General features: G+C 36.5%; 1 protein-coding gene across 2 annotated transcripts in view; it reads right to left on the bottom strand.

Moving 5' to 3' along the window:
* Mettl14 (methyltransferase like 14) overlaps nucleotides 1–19,478 on the bottom strand; it is a 364,896-nt gene that overhangs the window by 249,176 nt on the left and 96,242 nt on the right. Inside the window, exons 9-10 of one of the 2 annotated variants that reach the window (XM_090409119.1) lie at nucleotides 17,015–17,131; nucleotides 11,346–12,008 (exon numbers count right to left, since the gene is read on the bottom strand). In XM_090409119.1, the coding sequence (XP_090265245.1) occupies nucleotides 11,508–12,008; nucleotides 17,015–17,131 (618 nt within the window). In that variant the 3' untranslated portion in view covers nucleotides 11,346–11,507. Of the gene's footprint in view, nucleotides 1–11,345; nucleotides 12,009–17,014; nucleotides 17,132–19,478 lie in introns of those variants that run through there. The other variant, XM_090409120.1, reaches the window with a different exon arrangement.

Below are 19,478 nucleotides of genomic sequence, written 5' to 3'. Positions count from 1 at the left end.
CATTTCTATTTTAGGCCTCTAGACCTTTTCCTCTCCAGTTTTTTCATAAAATAGCAATGTTTGCTCATTTTTCATCTTCCAGTAAGTATAAGTGACCAACCTACTATTATATACTTGAGTGTGATTCAAAAAATTGGATTTTTTTTTGTTTGTTTCTAAGGAATTAATAGTTTTAATGAAAAGAAAAGCTGCAAAATCTGAAACTCATTTATTATTGTACAGGCACCACCATGGAGTATGAAGAATCATCACAGGAACAATCTGTTCTGTCTCCTCCTTGAACCATTAACAAAGCACTAACTGATTCTGGCAACCCATTCCATACACTCAGAACACTCCAACCAAAAATTCTAGTCCTCATGCCCACACTAACCACACTTTTACTCAACTACTCTTTTGTTTCATTACCCAAGAGCAGAAACATTTAAGTAACTTACATGTTTCTATCATAACCTCCTCCCCCGCTCTTTTTTTTTTTTTTTTTCACTATCAACCAACTTCTGCAGCCCATACATCTGTTTATTCTGATAGGGAACATTCCACAGACCATTGAATATCTAGGTTGTTCACTAATGAATCCTCTCCACTACTTCTTCATTCAAAAGAAACCCAAAATTACTGTGCTCAGGTCTAGTCAGGAGACTAGACCTGAGCACAGTAATCCAGGTGTAGATGCATCAGGGATATATATATATAAAGAGAAATTATAAAGAGGGATTATAAATTACATTACATGGATTATAAAGAGGAATAACAACTTCACTATCTCTACTTGTTAACGTGTTCTTCAATAGCCAAGTAATCTTATGAGCAACCTTAGCAATATGTCCTCTAAACTTCAACTGTCTACCACCCCTACTTCATTTCCTGGAGTACAATCCCATCAAAGTGGCACACAGCTTGTAATCTATTTATCCCAAAATGCAAAACTTTACATTTCTCAATATTAAACTGATATCTGTCATCTTTTGCACATACTGACAGCCTATTTAAATCATCCTACAAACTCTCCATATCACCTTGATTCACTTATTACTCTACACCTAATTTTGCATCATCAGCAAACTGAATATTTCCTTTCAGGTTATTTCCTATATCATTTATGTACAAATTAAACACTAGTGGTCCTAGTACTGAGTCTTGCAGCACACTGTCAGTCCAGCAACCAACCTCTTATCCACATAACCAGTGTCATATCCATCCCCATTTGTTCTAATTTGCATAACAGATTTCATTGTACTATTCTGTCAAATACCTTTGCAAAATCCAGCAGAATCATGTAGCCATTTCCTTTATTCAACTCAGCTGTCACTATTATAAAAAGGTAGTAAATTACTAAGGCATGATTGACCCTTCACAAAGCATTGTTGCCCCTCATAGTATTGTTATTCACCCATTGTTAAATTCTCTTTTTGACCAATTTGTCCAGTACTTTTGCCATTACACCTGTGATACTAATTGGTCTATAATTTTCTACTACAGTCTTAGAATCCCCTTATGCAAGGGAATTAGTTTGCACTTTCCACTCCATTGGAACTCTACAGGAGCTGACACTTAAAGAGCCTAGTCAGAGGCATTGCCAATTCTCTTGCACATTCTTGCAAAACCCAAGCTGATATCTCATATAATCCCACAGCTGTATTTACATTGAGATTCTGCAATATACTAAGAAACTCCAATTCATCTACCTCTGTTCCCACATCAGTGTCTGTCACATATGTTAAAGCAGTAACCTAAAACTTGGATGATATACCCTTGCAAAGTGCTCTCAACTATTTTATCTGCTTCCATCACCTCATCACCATCAGCACTCATTAAGGTTAATCTTCCATAGTCATTTTTCCTCTTGCTTGCCATGTAATAAAAGAACTCCTTGGGATTTCCTGTGGCCTGCTCGGCTAGATTCACTTCGTAATCTGATTTTCCCTTCCTTACCATGCTGGTTACCTGTCTTACACGAGTCTTTTACTGGTGATGAGTAAAAGGTTCAGGTAGGACACTTAGTATTATCTGAGCCTTTCTCCTTATATACCCTCCAGAGCATTTTTCTTCTGCAGCTCATGCATAATAATATTACTCATCCATGCTCCTACCTGATTAAATCCTCCTCACCATAAGTATACAATTTAATAGTGCTTCCTCCAGATGACCCTTAACTATCTCTCATGCACTACTAACATCCTCCACTTGCAGTGTTTTATGCTATGGCACAGATTCAAACTTCCTCCTCAGTTTGTCATCATCACCTTGCCTTGTAGTTCCACATATATCCCCTTCTTGACAGAATATTCCTCATTTTTTACAATCTCCCAAGTCAAGGGACTGCATAGTCACTTCCCCCAATCAGAGCCCATGTGATATCAGAAAAATTATCTCTAACCTTGGTTATGGCTAGCTCTTCTGATCCTATGACTAGGTCCATTACTTTTGCACTCCAAGTCCCCTCAATCACATGCTGCCTCAAGTGATTCTCTCAGTAGGTGTAGAAATTCCATTTCCTTACTGCCATGTGATCTTACTTCCAATCTATATTTCCACAGCTTAAGTCCCCCATAATAATCATTCGACCTGCATTCACTGTATTAATTTGCTGATACATGTCTTCCAGACCATCACTGGAACTCCCTGGCCAACAGTAGCAAACCTCTGCTACTAATGGCTCAGTTAAGTAAGTTTGAGCGCGGTTAGTAGTTGGAAGGGGCCCGATCGTTCGATGCTGTTGGCACACTCTCCCTCGATGAGGCTTTGGACTCCCTGGAGGTGTCAAATAATAATAATAATAAAAAAACAACCATATATTTTGTCTTATAGGCCTTGATATCAACACCAGATAACTTTAAATGAACATTCATCCTCCCACCAACCTCCTGTTCATTTTGGCTGTATTTTATCTGCTATCATCAGCAATACCCCTCCCTCCATTCTATCTTCTCTATCTTTCTTGAAAATATTAAACCCTTCTTGACAGAATACTCCTAATTTTTTACTACATTTTTACATTCCTGTTACTACATTATCTGCTGTTAGCCAAGTGTCTCACTCATGCCTATAATTTCTGGCGATGTTAGACTAACTAATGCCATAAACTCCCTCTTTTTGACACTTCTGGCTTGTATATAGAAACTACAGCATCCCTGTGGGCCCACAACTACTTTTACTTCCTGCAATGACCACCTTATTCAATATTTTTGTGTGAGAGACTAGATTGTTGGTCATTCTCACAATCATTTGCCACATGGGTGCCTTCACACATATTCACCTGCATGCACTCTGCTTGTTTTCCTGAATTTGCACTTCAGAAAACAAATCATTCTGCCAAATTCAGATGATAAGTCCACAAATTCTACACCATTCCTTCAGCACCACCTGCGAATTGATTAATTTGCTATCAACGCCCTCCTCCTCAACTCACTTATCACAGGGTGGCAGGAGACTTACAATATTCACCTTCTTGCTCTTCATTTTTGTTTCGTACAACTCCTTCACATCTTCCATCATAGAATACTTCTTGCCTCTCAGATCATTAGCTATAAACTATAAATAAATAATGCTTAGAAGCTCACCAATTAATCAGTGACTACTGGTATGGATTCCACTATTCAAAATCCACAGTGACCTAGTAGCTTCCATCACCCAAATAGACACATACCATAGAAAGGTTTGGAGAAACTTGTGCTGTGGCCACTGACATTTCCAAAGCCTTCAACTATGTATGGCATCATGGCCTGCTTAACAAATTGCCATCCTTTCATCTCCCTACCACCCTCTGTAATTGAGAAGCCAGCTTTGGAAATGGCCATTTATGAACAAGTCATAGTAGATGGCACCCACTCTTCAAGCTTCACCATCAATGCTGAAGTGCCTCAGGACTCTGTCCTATCACCTACTCTCTTTCTCCTGTTCATAAATGGCCTACTCGCAATCCCCACTAACTCCATCCACAGCTTTGCTGACAATAGTACTCTCCACTCATCCTACTCATTCAACAAACCATGCAATACTCTGACATCCCAGGCTACAAGTTTATCTACAAACAGTGCCTTAAACACTGATCTTCATACTATTCTTCAATGGGGCGAGGACAACACTGTCATGTTCAATTCCATCAAAACACAGTCTTGCCTTTTCTCTCACAAAATAAATCTCAGCTCACCTACCCATACCCTCAGTAAAACGCAAATCACCAGACAAGACCAAATCACTTTGCTTGGACTAACATTTACCTCCAAGCATAAACACGTTGCATCAATTTCCTCCTCAGCATCCATGAAACTAGACATTCTCTTTCATTCAAAAGGCTGTTTTACACCCAACCATCTCCTAACTACAGGGTGTTCGGGATAAATTTGACAGTTTCGTAAGGAAAAAGAAAATCTTCTTTGTATCTATTAAATTTAATGAATTGACAAAAAAACATTACAGGCAGAGTTAATTACAATACTATCAACAAGATTTACTCAAAATAACCACCATTAGCATCGATCACAGCTTCAATTCTGCTTCGGAACCTCGAACAAGCTGATGCTACAGTCTCCCTGGGAAGGGCCGCAAAAACTGTTTTAATTTTATCCATTAACTGGGCTTTTGTATTACTGGAAGTGCGATTGGTGTCTTTTTCAACTGCGCCCCATACAAAATAATCCATGGGGTTAAGGTCTGGGGAGTTTGGAGGCCAAACATTTGGACTGGTGAAGTCGTAGAAATTTTCAGACAACCATTTTTGACTTTTCCCAGAGGTGTGGCAAGGGGCCGAATCCTGCTGCCATACATACGGCCTACCATTGGCTACCCTTGTTATCCAGGGCTTGACTACAGTTAGCAACTCCACGAACAAAGCCCGAATTCCAATGCCAGGGTTCTTCAACACCTGTTCCTGCAGATTTGCGAGGAATTCTGCTGTACGAACGCAATCAGATCGTCTGCTAGGGATCTTTCTTCTTGCTACATCCTCGTAGTCACCATTGCAAGTCTCTAGTTCATGCCTGATTGTTTTTACTGTATTCAGGGAGCATTGGGCAGCAGTCGTAATATCCTTATTTTGATGGCGGGCACGAATCGTCATGATACAAGTTATTCTCTTCCATGATTCAGGTGGGTTCCAGCTATCCATCCTTTCTGACATCTTGTATATGAATGAAGAAGGGTCCAAACTTTTAAATGAAGAGAAGTGTGTGTTAATACATGTAACTTACGGAAAAATATAATTAATTATAAATATGTCAAATTTATCCCGAACACCCTGTATATACAAATCCCAAATCTGCCCATGCTTAGACTACTGCTCACATGTTTGGCGTGGTGCACCTAAAACTTCCCTTAAAATCCTTGATGCTGTCCAGATGTGAGCAATTAGGCTCATTGAGATCTTTCTCTCTTACAGATTCACTTCAACTTCCTGTGTCTATTCTAAAGCTACTTCCATGGTCATTGCTCCAGTGAATTGGCAGGTATCATTCCTTGACTTTCCGTTGCACCTGTTAATACACAAGTGCAGAAGCTGCCCAGCATTCCTTTACAGTGCAACTGCCAACACACCAAACCTGTTTCTCCTCTGCCTCTTTTACTCAATCCACCTCTGTCCTCTGGAACAGCCTTAGTCCTCATCTGCACCCTACACATAGCACTGATGTGCTTATAGGTCTCTTGACCTCTCGTGTATGGGATCAATATAAAAAATAAAAATAAAGTTTTCCACATTTCAACAACAGTATTTAACTCTACATTTATTAGGGATGAGCAGCCAATACTCTGTGTAATATGCTATGTGATCAATATATTAAAGTCATCAATAGACAACTCCTCCAATACTTAGAAGCCCACCAATTAATCAGCAACCACTGGTAAGGATTGCACTATTCAAGGTCCACAGCTGACCTCGTAGCTTATCACCCAACAATGGACACATGCTGAAGAAGGGTTTGGAGAAACTTGTGCTGTCACCCTATCAACATTATCCAGAAGGTCTTTGTAGTTTCCTGGAACCTGAAATTCATGATTTCGAGGATTTAATGTCTATTAAATTTGCAAAGGAGAACCACTGTTCTTTATGCTACCTCTCTCTTCTTTGGCTAATAAACAGTGTGACTGCATCATGCAACTTCAGATGTATGAACACTCCATGACAGTTTACTGGTATTACTGTGTAGTTTCTGTTGTGTGTTGAATTTATGTTCTCTGGTATTTATAGCATGACATGATTGCATGTCGGACATTAAATGAACTAAATAAAGGTCTTTCCTTAAGCAGAAGGAAACTTGTATCTGGCAGAAATCCTTTAAGAAAATAGTATATATTAGAGATTTGAGTTGAAAGAAAAGTTATCTTGCCTTTAAAATTGAAACCATGAGGTTGTAATGGGTATCATTTGTCAAAACATTTAACTGAATTAAGTTCTTCTATTGTTATCTCATTGCTAATTAGTTTTAAAATTTTTTCTTCCTATACCCTGCCCTACAACTAGTGATGATCTTCAACTGTTATTGCTATGTTAAGTATTCTATTATATAGGAAGAACATCCATAGCTCAGTTGATATAGACAAAACTCTATATCAACTGATACTGGAATCAAACCCAGGTCTTTCTGACCTGGGTTTGATTCCAGTCCATGTCATGAAGAACCTTTATCTGGTATCTTTTGACTAAAGGTGAGCCAGTCTCATATGGAGGTGGAGGGTTTTGCCACCCAGAAACTCAGGTTTTTCATCCCTAAGAACAGGCAAGCTGGCTTTGTGAACACACACAGATCTATAGTCAAAAATATATAGGAATCTTTTCCCCTGCACTTGATTCTTTGGGGCCCCCTGTGCAGTATTAGCCCCAGTGTTACATTATGGATAGATCCATAATAGCAGACCCTCAATATGAAGATGTCACCTGAGATGATGATGATAATACAGGAAGATCAAAAAATCCATAAAGTAAGAAAAATAAATTTAATTCCTTATAAGTAGTTAAGACATTAATGTTGTTTATGAAATCAGAGTTAAATAATATTAATCCCTCTCTCCCTCCTATAATCTTATTTCTGATTAACTTATATCATGTTCTTTAAGACACAGCGTTTATGGAACTCAAGTTTGAATAGCAGTATTCACATCATTTCTCCAATTTCTTGCTTATGAAAAAAAAATGCCCTTAATGTATTTTTATATTTAGTTTGATGTTATGTATTTCAATAATTAATGATAACAGATCTGTATAATCAGCTACTCTTCTGAGTAAAATAACTTGATATCTTCTAAGCAATCTATATTTATAAAATCAAGATCATCATATGATTTGACTCAGTCTTCTGTTGCAGATAATAAATCAGATAATCATCATATTAACAAATGCAACAAGTGTCAAAGTTTTCAAAATTCCCTGAAGCCTCTCAAATAAATGACTACAAGCAGGAAAGGACTGTACTTATGTCATCCATCTTTGAATATGGAACGTCACAGAATAGTTGAGAATCTTAAGATATAGTAATCCCCCTTATATGCAGTTTCCGTTACCTGGGGTCAATCCTAGTGCAAAAATATTAAATGGAAAATTCCAGAAATAAACAATTCATACATCTTAAATTGTGTGCTGTTCTGAGTAGCATGATGAAATCTCGTGCCGTCCTGCCTGACGTGAATCATCCTTTTCTCCAGCATATCCATCCTGTATATGCTACCCACCAGTTAGTCACTTAGTAGCTGTCTTGGTTATCAGATCAACTGTTGCAGCACTGCAGTGCTTATGTTCAATTACACTTCAATCCTTACAGCATTTTACCACTTAATTTCCCCAAAGTGTAACAGTGCTAGCATTTCAGATGTGCCAAAGAGGAGTCATAAAGTGCTTCCTTTAAGTGAAAAGGTGAAAGTTCTGGACATAATAATAAAATGAAAAAATTGTATGTTAAGATCTAGGTAAAAACAAATCTTCTATCTGTGAAATTGCAAAGAAGGAAAAAGAAAGTTGTGCTGGTTTTGCTGTCGCACCTCAAACTGCAAAAGTTATTGCCACAGTGTGATAAGTGATTAGTTAAGATGAAAAAGACATTAAATTTGTGGGTGAAAGACATGAACAGAAAACATGTTCTGATTGACAGCAACGTGCTGCATCAGAAAGAATTGAGCCTATACAAAAAGACTTCAGCAAGGGATTCCCTGAAATGAGGGAATTCCTTTCAAGTAAGGGATGGTTACACAGATTCAAGAATAGGTTTGGACTGAAAAATATAAAAATTACTGGAGAGGCTGCATCTGCAATGAAGAAGCTGCTGCCACATTTCCAACAGAGTTGAAGTAGATTGAGAAAGAATACCATCCAAAACAAATACCAATCAAAAGAACTTACATTCATAAAGGTGCAAATGAAGCACCAGAGCATAAAACATGAAAGAACAGATTAACTCTGGTGCTATGTGGCAATGCTGAAGGGCATATGATAAAAGCCAGACGTAGTACAGAGCAAAAAACCTACATGCTCTCAAAAACAAAAACTATCTGTCTGTGTTCTGCCAACATAATCAGAAACCATGGGTGATAGCCATCTGTCGATGGAATGGTTCCACCAATGCTTCATCCCATAAGTGAAAAAATACTTGGAAGAAGCTTGGTTAGAATTTAAAGTCCTATTAATAATAGATAGTGCACCTGGCTATCCTGAATCGGTTTGCTATGGAAATGTCAAGGTTGTATTTTTACCTCCAAATACAACCCTATTGCTTCAGTCCCTTGGACCAGAGCATCATTCAGTTTCTCAAGGCCATATATACCCACCTTGTATTTAATCGGATTCGATCAGCAATTGATGCAGACCCTAATGTGGACATGATGCAATGCATGAAATCATTCACTACTGCTGACACAATAACATTCATTAAAGCTGCAATTAAATTCTGAATTAAAACCAGAAACTGTAAATGCCTGATGGAAGAACTTATGGAGTGAAGTCGTCAATGATTTTAAAAGATTCCCGAGGATTGATGGAGAAGTTAGGAAAACCAATCATGCAGCAAGACAAATTGATGGAGAAGGATTTGCTGATATGCTTGATGAAGAAATGGAAGAACATATTTAAGGCCATTGAGAATTGTTAACAAACGAGGGACTGAAAGAACTTGTTGAGTCATCTACAGAGGAAGAAGAAACTGAAGAAGAACCGGCAATGTGAACATTATCAAAATTTGCTGAAGTGTTTTGAATTGCACAGACATTAAAGGACAAAATTATGGAATACAATCCTCAGATGTAACGCAGCATTACTGTTACCCATATGATCATCGAAGGATTACAACCTCTGCAGCAACACTTTAATGGCAACAAAGAGACAACTTCCGATTACAATGTTCTTCCAAAAGGTTTTGGCAAAATAACCTTCAACTATCTAGGATCTCCACCCATTGACATCATCTGCTCCTGACAACCAATGACATTGCCATGGCTCGATGATCCTCCTCCTTCTGACATATTATCAGAAAGTTAATAGCAGCCAAATGCTACATCACAATGCCTATGTCATCTCATAACATCACAAGAAGAAGGGTGAGTATAATACAACAAGATATTGTATTTTGAGAGAAAGAATCCACATTTATATAACTTTTATTATAGTATATTGTTATAATTGTTCTATTTTATTAGTTATTGTTTGGTAACCTCTTACTGTGGCCTAATTCATAAATGAAACTTCAATATAGGTATGTATACATAGGTAAAAATCAGTGGTTCAGTACTATCCATGGTTTCAGGTATCCACAAAGGGAGGGGGAGGATCTTGGAACGTAGTCCAAGACACCCCCCCCCCATGGATACCCAATAAGGGATTACCATAGTCCCCCCCTTATCCTTCCACAGATAGGGGGGACTCCGGTAATCACTTAGCATTGCTAAAACATTTGACTGGGCTTGGCATAAAGGTCTATCAATTAAGCTTTCAACAGAGGTTTAACTTCTGATATCTGCAACTGAAGTTGCCAACTTTCTGTTGATAGATATTTATCCTCAGACCTTGCAACTAAAGCTAGGTTTCCACAAGGCTATATTCTTTCACCTGCTTTCTCCTTTCTATATATATCAATGACCCTCTCTACTTGAACTGCAAATCTAACTTTGCTGATGACAGTAGACTGCAAACCTCACTACTGAAATCAACAAAGCTTTCAGAATATCAACTTCTACAACCTTAAATTCTGATCTCCAAACTATTCTACAGCAGGGTATTAAAACCTTGTTACTTTCAATGCCATTTTGTGAAACACGATCCTGTTTTATTTCTTGCAAAAAAAAAGAACCAATTTCTTCCAGTTTGACTTTTGACAACATCCAAATCTCTAGATGATGAGATCTCTTTTAAGGATTATTCTAACCTCCAATCTCTTTTGGCATAAACATATTACAAATATTACACTCAGCATCTAAAAAAATTACATTTTCCTCTTTCAATGACGACATTAATTTACTTCTGAACAGCTATGAATATGTACAAAAATAAATCTGTCAATCCACTGAATAAGATTTTCCATATAATAGAGTGTAGAATAAGAATAAGGATCTGAGAGCTGGGTCAGAAGTAAAACACTTGACCAAAGACTAGACCTAAGATATGAGAGTCTTGAGAAAGATTAGAAGTGTGAACAGATGGCATCAATGGCAATATCATATTAAAAATGAGGATATTAGGAAAGAACTTGACATTGTCAGCACCAGGAATGTGTTAGCAGAGCTAATCTCAGGTGGTATGGTCACTTAAACAGAATGGGTAAGGAAAGATTAGCAAAACACGTGTTCTCTGCCAGGTTGGCAGGAAAATGACCCAGAGGAAGATCAAGATATAGATGGATTGATATGATACAAAGTGCCTTAGAGGATAGAAATATAAGATCTGATAATGTTGGAGTCTTGACAAGTAACAGACTGATTTGGAGGAAAATTGCAGATAGGAAGTTAGTAATGATATAAATTTTTCATGTAGTACTATCATATCCTGTACACCCCTTGAGGGTACATGGCAGGAATTTGATGATGATGTTGATGATTTACTATAAAGTACTGTACATTAATATGGCATTGGGATTATGGTGAAACTCTAGCTATCAATAATTTGCCCATTGTGGTCAGCCATCAAATTTTTTTTTCCCCTTTAAATTTATTTCTCTATTGTTTCACTCTTCTAATTCTTCACTAGGTGATCACCTACAATATATTTTCCTTTATGGAATGGAATGAATAAACACCACACACACCAAATAAACAGTATGGAATATATGTAAGAAAATATCTTGCAGGAATGATCAGTTTGTAGAATGCCCAAAGATATGAAAAAAACTTTGATTATAATTGTAGATAGATAAAAGATTACAATAGATAAATGAGTGATAATAAATACACATATATTTCACAAAAAAACATACTTTCTGGACATAAAATATGTTCAGAAGGCTTTCACAGAATGCAATAAAAACTTTCCAGTTTATTTACACACACAAAAAAAATCAGCAAGAATTTACACATTAAACTTTCAATGAAAGTCGCTATCTTCCTCTGTGTGATCCACGACCTCTCCCTCCAAAATTTTTTGTTCTTCCACCTCCACCACCACCACCACCTCTTGCTGATCCAGATCCTCTTGAAGATCCACCTCTGTTAGTTGCTCCTGGACCTCCTCCACCTTTAACTTTGGGAGGTGGAGATTTAGGACGAAGAGCTTCAATTCTATCTGTACATCCACTTAGGTAATCATTTGGACCCTTAGTAAAGTAACTTGTATAAGTCTCACTATTGAAATTACTGTTTGTTAGACCTGGTCCAATAGTTAACCACCCAGGTCTAATAGTTGTATCCCTGCCAAATACATGCAATCGTCTTCTTCCAAGGCAAAAATGCTCTATTATGTGGAAAATTTCTTCTGGTTTTTCAATGCTTCCATACTGAGGTTCTTCAGATATAATTAAATCAATATCAATGTTGGCATGTATGAAATCTCCATCTGTACTGCGACGAACTGTACCTTTTATGCCCATCAGACAGTGTTCCTGAAGAACAGTGTAAAACATTTATATAGATAAATACAAAATTACTTCACAATATAAATAAATACGAAATGTAATGTAATAAATTAGTACAATAATTATCTTTTTATTGCACTAATTCACAATTTTACTGGTGTTGCACAAAATTTGGAGAAAATGTTTCGACGTGCAAGCAATAATGAGTATGCATAAACAGGATTTGACTAATCCATCAAGTAAATTTTTAAAAATGCAAACTTTTTTTTTTTGTTGAAGACTTTAAACATATGAAAAGATGGCAGATGATTATATGATTACCTTTGTGAACACAGCTAGAAATATGTAAACTATTATGAAAATAGATTTAAATCATTAAATTATTTCTAGCCTGCTTTGCCAAGTGGTTAGCACATTCACTCTCTAACCAACAGGCTGTTAATTCAATTCCTGATGTGGACATGGATGTTCATGAGATGAATATCCATCTCACAGAGGAGTGTTCTTGCATTGCCCATAAAAAAAATATCCCTCTCACTTATTGTGTGGTAGCATCTATAGAGCAATTGATCAAGCAGGCCAGAGATTTTCAAGTCATATAAGGTCAAAGTTGGTTGATTCTAGGTTGGATATTCTCTAGTATGGTATATGTCAGAGTGAACATATGTACAGTAAGTTGAAAAGAGTTGAAGACTGTGTAACTTGGAAAGTCAGGATGAGTGGTGCTTGAGGGAGTTGAAATTTGACTTTCTGCTAGGAAAGTAGGGCTATGAAGAATGGAGATGGAAGTGGATTTGAAAAATTCTGTAGAATTTCTTGTTGATTCATGGGTAATGCATATTTCCAGTGCAATGCTTGTATTGTTTTGATAATGCCTGCTAGTAGTGCTTAATTTCCACACTAGCATTCCTTTTTATTGTCAATGATCAATGCATTGTCACCACCATTCTTGTTGCAGTCATTAACCTTGTTCATGCTGGCGAAGATAAGTCAGGTTGGCTTGCATGCATGACGTGAGGAAATGCCTTAGAACTTGTTCACCACAGCTATTCAATCTGATGTTTTCATTGGTGTAGAACAGGTCACTTTTATGAGGCTCAGTAGGTTTTTTCCAGCTTTTCTTACGTTTTTGTAGGCCTAAAACAGTGGTACCGGATAATTTTACTGGGATGGAAATTACATTCTTCATTTATCAAATCCACTTAATGATATCATTAAGCTAACTGAAAAATGATATCATATCATCATCCTGATATTATGATTATATCACTTATGATATCATCCTGCACAAAAGTCAAAAATGATGGAACTGAACTTTTTATTTTCAGCCTTGATTAAGTTGTATTCCATTCACACAATGAAGTTATGGGGTTGGCTAGTGTTATTAAGTGTGTGTGTGTGTGTGTGTGTGTGTGTGTGATGGGGGGGGGGGGCATTTATGTTGAGGTGCTGCTCATGAAGCAGTTCAAGCTGTTTCTATTGATTTCATTTTGCAGGAGAAAGTCTTATCAATAGTAATGAGGCACTGCTTGCTCCAAGCTTTCATTGCTTTTCCAAGTTTAGGAGCTATTTTACTGAAGGGAGGTATATATATAGAGGAAGACTGGTTAAAGGTGGTGAGCAGCTAGCATGCTGATTTGTCAATTTTTCACTGCAACATGTAACCACTGGCACTAAAAATCACATATAAGGCCTTTCTTTTTTGTGTTGATGATGTCTAGTCTGCAAATGCAGCACGTCACAGCATCCATGGATTTCTCAGTGCTGTTCATCTTCATTACAGTGGCAATGCAAGAAGCACTCTGTCAATGTTGGACTTTGATGTGGCCATATTTTCTTCCATAGAAAGTTTCCTCAGTCAGAAAGTAAATTATGCTTGAGAAGAAATTATATTCTTGTTTAATCCTTTATCCACGGTTTTTCAAACAAAGTTTGCATCTGAAGTATCTTCACAAAGTAGGCTACTTGTATTCTGAGGCTATATATAATATATAATACAATATATATAGAAGCTGAGCCTCCATAGCTCAGTCAGTATAGATGAAGCCCTTTGGTTGGAAAGACCTGGGTTTGATTCCTGTCCAAGACATGAGGAACTTTAACTGGTCTCTTTCAACTAAAGGTGAGTTAGCTGGTGTCATAAGGAGGAAGGGGTTTTTTTTAACCTAGGAACTCAGGTTTTTCGTCTCCCAGAACAGGCAAATCAAGCCCTGTGAACAAACGTATCTACAGACATAGGACACACTGGGAGGCACAGGGTTAACCACCTTATCCTTGAGGTGGTTGCGGTTTTGAATGGTAATAGGCCATGCCTAATGTGAACATAACATAACTCCTTCTTACCTGTATTAGGCCACTAGGTCCAATGTATATAGAGGCTATATACATATTGTTTAGTCTTTTACAATTAGCCTAGTTGTGAAGATTTTATGTGCAAACTTTCTTTGTTTCAAACTTTCAACAGTGACCTAACAAATAATGCTTCAATATGAGGGTTAAAAAAGTTGCTGATAAGAAATAAATCATGAAATACTATGTTTAATCTGTCATGAACTGGTGTCTTTGTCGTCAAGGAAGTATTATTTTGTTTATTAATATTAAGGTTTATTTATTTATTTATTAATATTAATACTCAAGTATGTTTGCATAAATCTTACTTGGACCACTTAGTAGAGAAATTCTTCTGTTCCACTTACATTCAGTTTTATATCCTTTTTTTTTTTTTAAGATGGTAACAATGATAGCGCTAACATAATCATCTGGAATCTAACCTTGTGACCAGACCAACTATCAATTATGAGGTGTAGTCATATAACACTTTACCTCCATACATGAGCATTTCTGGTTGAATATATCATCTACTCCAACTGCCTTTCCACATTTTAGCTTTCAGATGGCCTTTTCTATCCCAAGTATTGATATGTACTCCTGAGTGCATTCTACTTCACTATTTTCTATTACTGTTCAATCATTCCTTGTTTCATTTAGCAATCTTTCAAAGTAATTACTAGCAACATCTAGAATATCTTTATCTTCAGTTTTCAAGTCAACTTTATCATTTATGATTGCTTTTTTGCAGATTATTTCCTCCATTTAGAAGCTTCCTCAATAGTTTTCAGATTATTCTGCCACTCTTTGTGATATTTAGCATCTATAGTCTTATCAAAGTCTTCTCATAACTTCTGTTTAGCTACTTTTACACTGTTAAGCTACACACAGCTTAACAGTGTAAAAAAAGTGTTAGCTCTTACATTTTTGTCTGTATTCTTTTAGGGCATCTGTTACTCATTTCTTCTTTTTTGGGACTGCTTCTTTAACTTCTGGTGTCCTCCATAGTGTTCTTATTTTTTTATCCTTGCAGAGACAACTTCGCCATATGCCTCCATAGCTGAATCAGTCTATGTTTTCTTTGGCTTCGTTGGCTCTTATTTTCAAATTGTTTAATTTTTTTTTTCAATAATTTTTGTATAGTTGAGTCTACAGCTCACTTGTAAAAGTTGCTCAACTTTAAGTTTTTTAAAAAAGTTTTTTCTTAAAAATTATTTTTTATGTGATGTTCATTTTTATCCTACCTAAAACTTTGCAGTGATCACTTATATTCTCAAATTGTCTTATATCTAGAACTAGAATGAAGATATTATCAACAATAACCTGGTAAATGAGGCTTTTCTTATTTCTTGTGTCTTTTCTCCATGTGACTTGTGCACATGAAGTTTTTTTCCTGCTTTTTTCATACAGTAATACCTCACTTTACATGGTTTCTAATGACATGCTTTAGCTCCAGTTACCATGGTAACAGACCACATTAGACATGCATGTGTTGATGAAATTGTATGCTGCCTATATAAATATTATTATATTAAAAAATTATCCTTCAACATTGACTGTGGATAAAAGGAACAATGAAAAAGGGAGTACCAATAATAAAAATGAAATGAAAACAGTATCACTTCTGAGCCTTAAATACTTGAATTAATTAAGGGATATAAATGTAGTGATAAGAAAGCAAAAATTGCACATGATTGTAAAAGGGACTGAAATGAAATGGACACTTGTAAATGTTTAGTAATTATTAAACTTGCATGAAGAAGAAAATGTACCAACAAAGGACATACCTTTAAAAGAATTTAAATCGCTGTCTCAAGCTGCTGACACTTCAATATAACTTATGGCTACTGATCTTAACCTTGACTAAGGTATGCAAGTCTGCCAGAATGTAGACAAAGCTATGGTCCATTATTGTGAAATTACACACAAGCACACATTTGCGCACATGCACACACACACACGCAGTCAGTGCACACTACCTTGTCCAAATATTTCTCAATAAAAGAATTTTTTAAAAATGCACTTGTATGTATAATTATGAATACATATTATGCAGTTTTAATAAACTTTCAATTGTTTCAAACATTACCCCCTAGGTGGTTATACTGGCAGAAAAAACAATAAAAAAATGTATTTTAAAAGAGATTTTGAAAGCCTACAGACGATTTAATTTTCTTCATTGCTTATTATATTCAATTAAAATGTTTTTATTTAGTATGGGCAGCGTTTTCAAATGATACATTAGCTGTGTAAAAGGAGGAATTCTTGTGTAATTAATTCTTATTTAGCAAATTACTGAAAAAGCATAGTGGTGAAAGCTCTAAAGTAGTGATGCTTCCTAGAACCTTAAATTCCTAGAATATAGCAGACTTCCTAGGAAGTTTGTGAATATATCATCAGTGAATATAGCAAGCTTCCTAGGAAGTTTGCTATATTCACTGATGACTGTATTTCTCTTATATAAATCATATAACAGCTACAATGCAACATATTTACAGGGTAGAGAGTAAAGGATAAAGTAATTTTCCTGTGATGTGGATATAAGCAAAGAAATAATCCTTTCCTCAGTCCGATAAGAAAGACAACATGTTAGGTGCCACCCTACCAGTGACACTCTGATGTTAACATGTTAAATAAAAAATCAATGAAACATGAAATTAACAAAGAAATTATATCATCGATATTACTATATTCAAGAAAACAACCTTTGTCCTTTGAAAAATGGCTTTAGGTTCTAAGTTCTTAGAATGCACTGGATTCTTGATGTTTGTTTTTATCCAGCAGATATCTTCACACCTACGAAATCCCCATTTGCGCAAACACTAGAACAAAAAATAGAATATAAATATTTAATTCTCTTTCTTTTTCTCAAATATACATATTTCCACAAAATAATGTGTATATTCTTTTGTGCACGCAAAAACACACACACACTGGAATAAGTACTAAGACACCCACTATTTCAGAATATAGACTATACCAATATGTATATTCCAGCAGTCACATGTGATATCGCTGTATAAAGCAAAGAGATATATCCCTAGAGATGATTATTCATCTGTCAACAGTTAATTAGAGACAGTGCTGGCTCTAGGGGCTCTGGCACCCTGTTGCAATTTTAAGTTGAGTAACCCTTACTTTTTTTTTTTAAACGTATTTGAAATTTAAAGGTTATAAAATCAAAACACACATTTTTTTATGAAAAAGTGTGCACTCTGAAAAATCCATAATTATATAGTTATATCCATTATTCATTAGCTCACCATCCACATCTTAAAAATATGGCATCATAAAATCTATAGTATAGATTTTGTAAAGAATGTTACTGAGAAAAGGAGTCAATGTTTTATGATGGAGATGGGGAGGGGGAAACACTTAAAAATAAAAAAGCACTAAATTTTAGAATCGATAGATAAGTCCTAACTCAGCTGTTTATCTCTTCCACCTTTCAAATATGCTAAAAGTTTTGATACTCCATCAAACTTATCACTGGGCATATTAGAATGTAGATATCTCAGACCACTCTAAATTCTATATATGAAATCAAATACAAGTATCCTGTTAGGAGTTATGGCAAAATTATTTCCTTTGTACAGTATATGAGGCGCTACCCCAAAAGTTCAGGGAATTTGAATAGTGTTTCAAATTACACAGACCAATTATAGTACAGCCTTCTGAAACAATGAAACAATAAGGGCCAAGCAATACACTTTGTGAATCAGTATGCCAAGTGCTGGCAAGTTGAGAAGCTGTGTTCTTGGGTTATGTGAATTTTTGTAATGTTGTGTTTTAGTGGTTCACCGATTTTCTCCTCCATTTGAAATAGCAGATTTCTGCATCAAATTTTGCTTCAACCTCAAAAACACTTTTTTGTACTGCAAAAAAAAAAAAAGTTTTTTTGTGGTACAAATGCTCCAAGGACAGACAACCAATGAAAAGTACAACAACAATACCATTGCAAAAGTGCACAAGGCTATCCTTGCAGATCTTCTTTCTGTGTGATGGTACAGTGGCCATGGGCCCCCCCTTTACGAGGAGGTACTGAACCATTTCAGTCCCCCCCAAATTTTATCCGGGCTCCAGAACCGGCATAGCTGATGAATCAGGCCTATGGCTGGGTCAGTATTCCTGGCTGTAATCTGTGTGTGTTCGTGGGGCCGGTTTGCCTGCTTGTGGGATGAAAAACCCCAGATAAACTGGCGGAAAACACCCTGCTGTCCACGCCCAAGACCAGCTAACTTGGCTATGGCTGAGGAAGATCCTTAAGCTCCTCGCGGTCGATGGGAATCGAACCTAGGACACTCCTTCCCCAGGCATATGCTTGTGAAGCGCAAAGCCCCTAGGCTAACCGCGCGGACCCTTGCAGATCATAGTTGAATTATCCATGATGTTTATGAGATCGTGAGATACACTGCTGCAAATGATGTCTTATTGTTTGACAGTTCCTGGCTTAAAACACAATAGTCATTACTATATTCGCCTGACCTCACTCCCTGAGACTTTTTCCTGTTCCCCAAGATGAAATTCTGGCTGAAAGAGTGTCATTTTGACACGACTAAGGAGATCCAGGCACAGTCACAGGGAGTGCTCAACATAATCACACTTGAGGACTTCCAAGGATGCAGGAAATCATGGAAACACTGCTGGGGTCACTGTATACATTCCTAAGGGGACCACTTCAAAGAAGATGGTGGAAACTAGGAGTTAGGATGAGTATTTTTTTTTTTTTAGTGTCAAATTCCCAGACTTTCATGTAGTACCTTGTATTTCTTATTAAGTTTAGATATTTTAACAGATTGTTCTGTCTCTGGAGAATTTAGTAAAACCAGCTTCTGTTTTTCCTATATTAATTAAAGCTGCCATCATCTGGAATATTAATATACCATTATTATGTTTTCTTGTACTTTAAAATGAGGCCGAGGACGTCCTAAAAGAAGGTGGAGTGATGAATTGTCAAATTTTGTTGGGGAAAATTGGTCAACCATTGCCAAGAACAGAGAAAGGTGGAAAGAACTGGAGGAGGCCTTCGTCCAGCAGTGGACAGAAAATGGCTGAAAAAGAAGAAGATGTCATCTTCACTTTCTTCATTCCAAGATTTTTTTTTATTATTATGCAACTCCCACCCATGAAAAGTTAGAAACCTACAAGTACAGTATTACAAATATGCTA

This window comes from Typopeltis vanoorti, chromosome 19 (genome assembly GCF_054136105.1).
Source record: "Typopeltis vanoorti isolate ZY-2024b chromosome 19, IOZ_Tvanoo_1.0, whole genome shotgun sequence".
Taxonomy (NCBI): domain Eukaryota; kingdom Metazoa; phylum Arthropoda; class Arachnida; order Uropygi; family Thelyphonidae; genus Typopeltis; species Typopeltis vanoorti.
Note: the sequence above shows the minus strand (reverse complement) of the source record. Positions and strands in the feature narration are given on the sequence as shown.